Source organism: Blennius ocellaris (genome assembly GCF_963422515.1).
Source record: "Blennius ocellaris genome assembly, chromosome: 14".
Classification (NCBI taxonomy): Eukaryota; Metazoa; Chordata; class Actinopteri; order Blenniiformes; family Blenniidae; genus Blennius; species Blennius ocellaris.
In genome coordinates, this window is record NC_137663.1 from 13,203,900 (window position 1) to 13,214,468 (window position 10,569).

At 38.3% G+C, this 10,569-nt stretch overlaps 1 protein-coding gene across 1 annotated transcript; it reads left to right on the plus strand.

Moving 5' to 3' along the window:
* Positions 1-862: 862 nt before the first annotated feature.
* On the plus strand, positions 863-3,014 carry ugt5d1 (UDP glucuronosyltransferase 5 family, polypeptide D1; the record flags this gene model as incomplete). The annotated part of the gene is made up of 3 exons (XM_080508973.1): positions 863-1,114; positions 1,226-1,939; positions 2,433-3,014. Exons 1-3 carry the CDS (start codon positions 944-946, stop codon positions 3,012-3,014), a joined length of 1,467 nt encoding a protein of 488 aa, XP_080365099.1. The 5' UTR covers positions 863-943.
* Positions 3,015-10,569: the final 7,555 nt, after the last annotated feature.

A 10,569-nucleotide genomic window follows, 5' to 3' on the forward strand; every position in this document is an offset into this window, starting at 1 on the left:
AAGCCTTTCATAAAACGCATTGTAAAAATAGCTTTTTTTCATCAAATACTGCACACATTACTGCAGCATTAATGTAATAGTATATAATACTGTGAAAACATTCATATGGGTGTGTATATCTGATTGAAATTACACTTCACAGAGATTATTTGCTCCACTTTCTTTAATTTGCTACTGCTCATGGTAGTGATACAAAAGTACATGCCTCAATTGAGTTTTGAGAATTTCCACTGTGGTGGTAAACAAACCCTTCAGAAAAAACAAGTTAATTGTTTTTCACCTCTTACCTAGTTGGAAACTTACATGGCTGAACATTACTTAACCCACTCTAATATTGTTATGAAAGAGGTCACAGGTTTGCATGGTGCAGGTGCAGTGGCCTTGGAATTACAGGAAGACATTCACAAATTGTATTTGCTGTAGTGGCCATCACTTAACCTCACTGGGTGAAGTCATGAGATGATAAGTGTGGGATTGAGAGGAAATAATCACTTGATTTGAGAATCGATAGTAATTTACAGCTGTATGTATTATGTCTCAATCCAACACGTGTCATATGTATCTTATCTACCTTCAGGGGGAGGTCATATGTGAGGATGGAGTTTGAACTCAAATAACTGCAGAGTCACATTGATCGACTTCACATTGCAGGAGGGTTGTATTGCTGCTGCCTCCTTTGACCATGGGTGAGTGGATTTCCAAAACATTATAAGTCATTTTCTGATCAATATGTGAGCATGCATTTATTTGTCATATCATGTATACATATTCATGTTGATATGTGAACTTGTGAAGTCATGAAGGTTTTTTTTTTCCTCTCATTTTAGGAACCGTGCAGTTGCATCGCATATACAGATTATTTGTATTATTTAGTTTATGCCTAATTTCCTGTGATGGGGGAAACATTCTAGTTTTTCCAGTGGACGGCAGCCATTGGGTGAATATGAAAGTGATTTTGGAAGAGCTTCATTCAAGGGGACACAACCTCACTGTCATCAGGGCGTCCAACAGCTGGTACATCCCAGAAAAGTCTCCTCTTTACAAATCCATTACAATTGAAACGGATGAGGGCATGGAGGACTTCTTTGATGAGTACCTAGATGAACATCTGAGGGTATGTAAATAATACCTTGTACAATGGGCCCCACGTGGGTCTTGTAGTCATTGATGTGTGGAGTAAACGACTTTCTTCATTGCTTGTCCTCTTTTTTCTGACCTTGTTTAGGCAACGAGAGAAGGAGCTTCATTCTGGACTTTTTTCAAACTCACCAACCATTTCCTTTCTATGATTTCTCAGGCCCATGACATATGGGCGAAGGCCCTTGTTCAAATTATTGAAGATCAAAACTTCATCCAAAGCATCTCAGATTCAAAGTATGATTTGCTTCTCACTGACCCGGCTATGGCACCAGGTTTGTACCTAGCGAAATTACTCAAATTACCTTTAGTGCTCAATGTCCGTTGGATTCCAAGCGGAGAAGGCCACTTTGCTTTAGCCCCGTCGCCCCTCTCTTACATCCCAGTGCCAGGATCAGGCTTAACGGACAAAATGGATTTCATCCAGAGGGTCAAGAACCTTTTTTTCTATGGCATCATCCTGTTCCAGCAGAAAGTCATGGTGGAGCCGAGCTATGACGCTGTCCGTGAGAAGTATTTTGACAGTGGATGCGACATTGTCTCGCTCCTTCAAGAAGCTGATATTTGGCTGTTCAGGTCAGACTTTGTGTTTGACTACCCCCGACCCACAATGCCAAATGTGGTTTACATCGGAGGATTCCAGTGCAAACCGGCGCAGCCGCTGCCAGCAGACCTGGAGGAGTTTGTTGAGAGTGCTGGAGAGGACGGAGTGATCATCATGACTCTGGGAACTCTGGTCAATGCTTTGCCCCAAGATGTTGCAGACGAAGTTGCCAGTGTCTTTGCCAAGTTGCCTCAGAAGGTAACTCCTTTATTGCAGTGGTTTGGATTTATTTAAACATTTATTATTCGTGTTGTTTTTGGATCTTGTAAACATAAGTCATCATTGTAGAGAAGCATCTCAGAAATATGCGACAGTCTGCATTTATTATTGGAATTGCCCCACAGCTGGAAATTGATCACCAGCCACATAAAATCAACAGCCTCTCAATTGGAAAAAAATATATGTAAATCTGAAAATGAATTAGCAAGTTGGCTCGTTGTTCTTGGACAGATACAATCTTCAAAAAAGAAAAAAAGCCTATTGTGGTCTGGCATCCTGCCAAGAGCCCATAATCATTTATAGTATTGGAGTACACAAAATAAAGGTAGAAACATTTGAAGAGAAGAGGGAATTGATTGATGGCATAATGACCAAGTTAAATTACTGAAACGCTACAAAACAGTGTCTGGCTCCACTGGCATGTTTAATTATTAGTTTCTTGTTTGATTATTTATTTTTGCTTACTTCTCAGGTGATCTGGAGACACAAAGGCAAGCCTCCCTCGACACTGGGTAATAACACTCGTATCGTGGACTGGATGCCCCAGAAAGACCTCCTGGGCCACCCACAGCTCAAGCTCTTCATTGCTCATGGAGGAACCAATGGAGTCCAGGAGGCTATTTACCACGGCGTCCCTGTGCTCGGCATACCCTTGTTCTTTGACCAGTATGACAACCTCCTACGTCTGCAGGACCGGGGCGCTGCAAAGATATTACAGCTGAAAGACCTCAACATGGACAGTTTCCAACAAGGCATCCAGGAAGTGCTCCATACAGACAGCTACCGTTTGAACATACAGCGGCTGTCACGTTTGCACAGGGACCAGCCCATGGCTCCCATGGATCAGGCCGTCTTCTGGGTAGAATATGTTATACGCCATAAAGGGGCTCCTCATTTACGCACAGAGGCTTACAGGATGCCCTGGTACTCATATTACTCTTTAGATGTACTGCTCCTCATGCTGACAGTGCTAACTGTGTTGATTGCTTCTACTGTAGCTGTGTTCAGATTTCTGTGCTGCAGAAGAAGAAAGTCAAAAGCCAAACAAAACTGATTAGGGAAAACTAGTTTAAAAGCAACTGTATTTAGCTTAGAACATATTTCCTAAGATATGTTATTTCTGTCTTCTTCTTTTTTTTTTTTTAGGTTTACAAAGGTTTAGTGATATATCTTTCGATAGATTAAGTCAAATAATTGTTATTGATGTATTAGAAGTGGCAAAGTGATTTTATGAATTCACATCAATACGATATATCACTGTGGGACATTGTTTATCATCTTGTAATGTTACTAATGTCATCATCTTGAAAACTTGCATTCTGACCATGTTTTCTATAAAATCAATTCATGTTTGACTGAATTATGTCCAGACTATCAAAAACACAAACATTCAGACACCATAAAATGCATGCACACGTTTAGTTTTTCCCCAAAATCACTTTTACATGACAAACATTTTTGGACAACATTCACTTCCTGGAGAATTTAACACATTGTCACTTTTGTAGTTGCACCATTTGCAGATTTCCACGGAAAGACATTTTAAAGACGCCTAGGCCCAGGGGAGTGAAACATATGGAAAGCAGGCCAGAAATGAACTGTCAGAGAATCCTTTCCATCCTGCAGGATGACCTTGCAAAATTAAAGGAAATTTTTTTTCCTCAAAATTAGTATATGCTATTTATCTTAAATATCTACTCTTTATTTACACGGATGCAGTGGAAACCAGCTGCCTTATTGCTGTTGAAGTAGCATTAGCATCAAAGGTGAAATTGAATGTCAAAACAAAGTCTGCGAAATGACCCAATTTTAGGACATTGTTTTTGTACATTTTACTGAATCAGGGAGTATCTTTCGAAGGTTTCGTAAAAATGTTGACTTTTCCCAAAATCTCTTGAACTTTACTTCAAGAGAACAAATGGAACATTTGGAAGAATGCTGTGTTGTTATTTAACTGGTCTGGCCCAGTCTAAATCAACTTGGGCTGCATTTTGCCCCTGAAGTAAAATAAGTTTGACAACCCTGCATTAAGTCCACATGGATTCATTCTAACAAAATCAGGTTCTCTCACTTTTCATACCAGAATGATGGAACAAGTGATTACTCTATATACAAAGAAGGAACTTTTTTGCATATGTTCTGAAGATAACACCAAAAGTCTCCAACCAGTGGTCAACATTTTTTTTTATTTGACAATTTTTAAAAATGTTTAGGACTGTTATAAAACCTCTTTGCAACAACATAGTGTGTTGCTTATCACAAAAGACAATGCAAACGTTTCTTCTGAATCCCTCTTGTATCACTTTGTCAGAAACAGAAAAGGTATTTACAAATCAAGAGCACATCCACATATTGCTACCAGAATGCTTAAGGCAGATTTTATGGCAATCTCAAAGATAGATTATGTGTTGCTTGTTTGTCTCTGTTTTTATCTCGATGAATTACATCATTTTCTAAACTGAAATCAATTCCAGCCTGAACACAAGCATCTGAAAATGGGCCACATTAAAACGATTTCCCATCTCACAATTCAAAAGCAGATGTCTGCAAACAAATGAAAGATAAAAAAGAAAGCTCTCTTTGATAAAACTTGAAGCTCACATGGATTTGTTTTTAACATGACTTGTCTTGCTGAAAAACTAAATACAGCCTTAATGTCATTTTGCTTATCATCCGGTGGTAGATTGCCTGAGATTGTCGAGCTCATTGATGAGAAAAGCGGATTTGTTTAAATATTCCGGGCACAAAGACTGTGAAGTAGTTTCGAAGGCCTCGAGATCACTCAGCAAAACAACATTCAAAAGAAATACAGAGAAACAAAATAGCTGAAACTATGCGCACTGTTTGCGATGATTTTATCTGTAACTAAGCAACGAGCATGTGCAAGTTCATTTCTGCTCCAGTGCTGGCGTTTGATTATGACCTCACTGATTTACCCAGTAGTGGATGGAGTGGGAAGTGGAGGTTTTTGTTGCAGATCTCTTTTCCTCTGAGACACGCCATTCCATGAAGTGCGAGCAGGCCACAGCTGCTCCAGTCTGCCACGAAGCAAACTCAAAACAAACCTAAACTATGAGCATTCTGGAATGCATCAAAACTTAGATTTTTGTTTTAACAGAAAACAGAAATTTTTTTTTATGTGAAAATGTCATTTTCAGACCAAGACGGTTAAAAAGGTTGTTTTTTTAAAAATTTACATTTAACAAAGTTTCCCATTTTGTGGGATTTAGGTTGTATTTGAGTGAGTTAGAGATCAAACATTGTTACACATATTATTTTGAACTGTTTTGAACCAACCATTATTTTGAACCAGCAACTGACTGGCTGGTACAGTGGACTTAAGGTAACATCCATGTTATTACAATCAGACAAGGTCCGTGTTGCTTTCAACTGTTAATACAATAGATTCAACCTAACATTTATGTCACCAGCAGGCTCAGTGAGCAGGAAAGAAAGAAGCACAGCTTGTGATTGAAGTTATTTTCGGATGCAGTATTTCTAAGTAAGTACTGTGTGAAGTAGTCAAATTACATATATGACTCCTACCAGAACTGTACAATAAGAAACTTACAGGATTTGGAACTTGCCGAAGTGTGAATCAGCCAAAAACAACACCAGAATTATAGTATAAACCTTGTCGGACACACAATGCTAATTTTCCCATTTTTTTGTACATATGCCATTACCACAATACACTTTTCTAGTCTTTTAGGCTTTATGGTTTTCCTGCTACAACTGTTATCCAAATCCTCATTTCCCTGGCATTCAAAGTCAAAAGTTAACCCGATTCACAACGAGCACACCACTTGCATATTGTAGAATCACGATGCTGCCAGATTGTCTGCAGGAGCTTCCTGTCTGTAATAGAAACACGTGCCATGGCTTGGACCCTATATTACACTGGGAGCCTCATTTTATCAGTGCGGAGCAATTATGCAACACTTACATGCGAGTTAGTGAGAAAGGCCTCCTGTTATCTACATCAGATCACTGCTCTGATGATTGACTGTAAACATTGGACCATTCAACGTGAGGACACCAGTGCTGGGCGGAGGTCATCATTCCCTCTTGATTAGAGCCTCCATTTGACCAGAGATGATGCTGATTATTCATTTTTTGATTTGCGGTCAATCAAATCTTTGTATATCCTCGAGGCAAAGCTATAAAAAGAGTGATTTCAATAAAAACTGATGACAAAGGCCAAATCATCTGTTTCAGTTTTGCAAATACAAATCTGCTTTGAACAGTTTGTGTCTAAATATTGTTTTAAGCTAAAACGTAATTGATTAATTCTCTGTAAATATTTATAATAATATTCAAGTTAAATGTGGCACTTCATGCCTGAAAAGCTAATGCCTTTATCGTCGCATGTGTTTTGTATCTTTCCTCGTGGTGAACGTATTTCACACTGCTCAATATAGAATAATTTTCTCCAGTAACTTTTCACCACTAATGCTTTGATTGATCAACACTCACACATGTGAGCTGTTTCAGGAGCATGCTAGGATTTCTAACAGATGCTGCGCTCCTCTTGTTACTGGTATCAGAAGCCGAGCCACAGCCTCTCCTTTTTTTTTCTTTTTTCTTTTTTCTTTATCAAATTATCTTTTCCTCTGTCAGTTTTCAACTATTGATCTTTTTCCTATCCCTTTCCCTTATACTAACTCCTCTTTGGATTCATTTGGAAATCCTCCCTGGGATAATAATTGGTAGAAGATGATCTCACTGTGCATGTTCTTTGTTAGTGAGGGGTCAAGGCTGAGGAGCACGTCCAAAGAACGTGGCTGTCTTTCAATGCGATGTCGCACTAGTGATAGCCAGACTCTGCATCAGGAAAGCAAAGTATTATAACAAACAATTTTAAAAAACAACAGAGAATAAACATACATCATGATTATATTGCTTCTGGATTCCATGAAAGATTTTTTATTTTTTTTTAGAGGGAAACTAATCTCAGGTTATTCATTCAGAAATTATTTTTTAAAAGGTTTCGTATTTTACAAGGCAGTCTTTATTACTAAGTAAATAAACCGTCAAAGACAAAAATATGCATGCAACACAAAACTAAGTATCATTTGTTGCTGGTTAAACCATGTGTACGGTTGTTTCAGGAGGAGAAACTACTGGCCAGAAGCACAAATAGATCCACTGAACTGTGCAGCGAATCTTGTTCTTCTCGAGCTTTGGCGTTCGCACGTGTTGCTGTCTGTTGACTCTTGGAAATCAGTCATACTTAAACAATGTGCTATGCTCCCAGACAGGCCAGCTTTTTAGTTTTCCATACTGAAAAAAAATAGGAGCACCTGCACCTGTTTTATGTCCTCGAAATGTTTCCTCTCTGTTTTAGTTTAAAAAAAATAATAATTATAATTACACTTATAATATTTTGTTTTGGCAGCGCAGTTGAACTGATAAATATTTTCTGGAAAACTCACCATAAGTGTCAGTGAAAACAGAAGATGGATCAGGAAATCATATGAAAATGAATCAGCACTGATTCCATTCTATGTCTGACATTTCGGGCATGTCATTTTTACCATATACATCACAAAGCACTACATCCGAATACACAGTGTGAAATTAGCACAAGTGGCACATTGAGTGAGGTTTTTGAATATGTTTCTGTCACAGTGCATCCATCATGAGGTGAATCCTGGATGCCACTTCACTCATGTCTCGGCAGACTACCCTCGGCCCCCATAAATTTCAGATCCACAGTTGCAGGCAGGTGGTTCTTATTTTGAGTTGGAGGACCTACAACTGAGCTGTCTGGCACTGAACTGCAACGGGAAAGAGCGGACAAAGATTGTGGGGCAAAGCCTGGATGGAGACTATAGAGCCGATTACAGAGCAAGAAAAATGACTAAAATATGTGTTCTGTGGGAAGTGGTGGGATTACCGGTAATGTTTGTCTTCATATGTCATGGGATTACCAGTTATAAAGAAATGATATGTACATTTATCAGGCATTGAGGAGTGACTCATTTTTAATATCAGTGGGATTACAAGAATTATTTTGTGTGGTGACACTTCCCTGTGGTATATTCCTGTCAAAGTTTGACTACCATTTAATATTTCTTTGTTGCACCGTGCAAAATGATGTTAATGATCTTGACTTGGTCAAAATAATCGTCATGGTTTTGGACTGATTGATTCTTTATGCAGCCAAGAGGTTTATTTAGTTATTTGCTTTTGGTATGCAGTTTCTGGATAACAATATAAGCAAAGGAGAGTTTATGTGACCAGCAACTCTACATACATTAAAGATAATTTTTCTGATCCTAAGATTATACTCGACATAATGTGTACTTTTTTAACATAGGTCAGACATGAAGAAATGGGGAGTTAAAGTCAAATAGTGCTCATTCCACTCTAAATATGTCACTTCCTATCCGTCACAACAGCTGCAGCTGAGGCGCTGAAGCTCGCCAAGTCTGGCACCTGGTCAAGGCCTCAAGGGGGTCGACCAACCAGGTGTGTTTTCTGGAAAGCAGCCATTGGATGCTCCTCTACTGTTATCAATACTAATATATGAACTCATTGATCAGTGATGTCTGGATCAAATACACTGACCTCCGTGCAACACAGTTTATGGTGAGCAACTACACACCTGCACACACCACGATGTGTTTTCATATCGTCATTCATTTCAACATTATATGGCAATAACACAGGTCATTGGAGATAACTGCCCACATGCAGGGTCGTTACCACCTCAGCTTGTGCTAACAAACACCTTTAACTGTGTAAGAACCTGCTGACATGGAAAATTGATACAGAGGAATGTCAAACCTCTGTAAACAGACTACTGATTCTGTGCAATAACGTTCCTCAGGGCAGGTACATGTGTGGAAAAGCGCAACACGAGTCGAAGCCTGTGCAAGTTATACTTTAATCCGTTTCTGGCAATTTAAAAGTGTTACAAAGGCCTATCTAACTCTGTTTGTGAATTAGAGATTTATCCATACATGCACATACATTAATAAACATCAATTTACACACACAGACTCACCTATACACACATACAATTTCAATCAAAATTGATTGAAACCTTTAGAATTTGCTTGTTTTTTTTGGCCTTATTGACCACAGAATGTGGCCTAATTTCTGTGTAAATTGAGTATAGACAAACATACAGTACCTAATACTACACAATATTATTTTACATTATTTTATGTTCAATATACATTTTTTTGTGTCTTTATTCAACATGCCTATATGAAACAGTGGACTTAGTTAGTCTTGAATTACTTGTTTTGAAGTTAATACAGGAAACTAGGAAATTCCAATATCTTCAAATACTTTTACTTGCATGTCCTTGATTTTCTGTATGGCAAAAAATTGGTGTGGGTTGAGATAAGTTCACAGAGGTTTCCCAGATCTATCTTGTTGATATTTCTCTTGTGAAACTGAAAAAAATATATGTCCATATATGAACACCCCTGGTATGTTACAATTTTACAACCCATATACTATATCTCTACGACTCCTTTTCACAACCTTATCATACTGTTGGGTTGTTAAGCAGCAGTCAGCGCACAATCATTAACTTGTTTTTTCTGAATGCTGAAGTTTATCATTTTAATGAGCAACGCAATAAATAAACATTCGGAACAATAATCAGCTCACTGTCCCACTTAGAAAAAGATAATAATGCAAGAAAACATGGGTCCTATACATGCGCACAGTGACGTTGCGCGTGCATTTACATGTGCTGCAGGAGGATCATTATTACATAATCCTTCAAATCAGACATGTATTTCTGTTTAGTATTCAAAACCTTGAGATCATCTCTGGAGATTCCCAAATCCCTGCAGGGCCTCAGCAATGCTGAGGCCAAGCAGCTGCAACACATACGTCGCATGACATTAACAACATTCAGACGCCAGCTGAGCTGTATATAGTAAACAATTGACAGCCTAATGCATACGGAAAAAAAACAACAACCTGAATTTTGCATCATTTGGTCATAATTTATCTGACTAAAGAGAGTGAAAACAGCTGACTAAACAACTGCATGACTCTTGTTGAATATTCTAATATGTAAATTAGACTGTGTGACAAACATGAATTGCTTATTTATTTGTATTCACACTTCGTCACTCTGTGACTGTCAGTGACTGTCAATGAAAGTTTACCCTGTGTTGGACTGGAAATATGTCCTGGGCGTACCTGCCTGCTGCCCTCAGTCGATAAGTGGAACGCAAGCACAATAAACTTCACTCTCACGCTATCAACAGCTACAACTTTGTGTGATTTCAGCAGGAATGATTCAGAAAAAGTGTTGACAGTTTAGACTGCACACATGCAGCTCATCTCCCGATGCTTTGAATTGGCCAGTAAACATATTCCCAACATTATTTAATTTATATAAATATTGGCAATTTTAAGCACAACCTGTACAATTTCTCCAAATTAATATATTACTCAAATATTTCAGGGTTAAAAAAAAAGTCTATGCATACCAACTAAATTCCAAAACAGACGATGAGTTGTTGTCATAAAATAAGCTGCCATAGTTGTATCCTTGCCATAGATGTGTTTAGTCACAATTTGGATCTCTGGTAGTGAAGGTGACATTTTGTGGCCTTCATAATTATCAAATTATC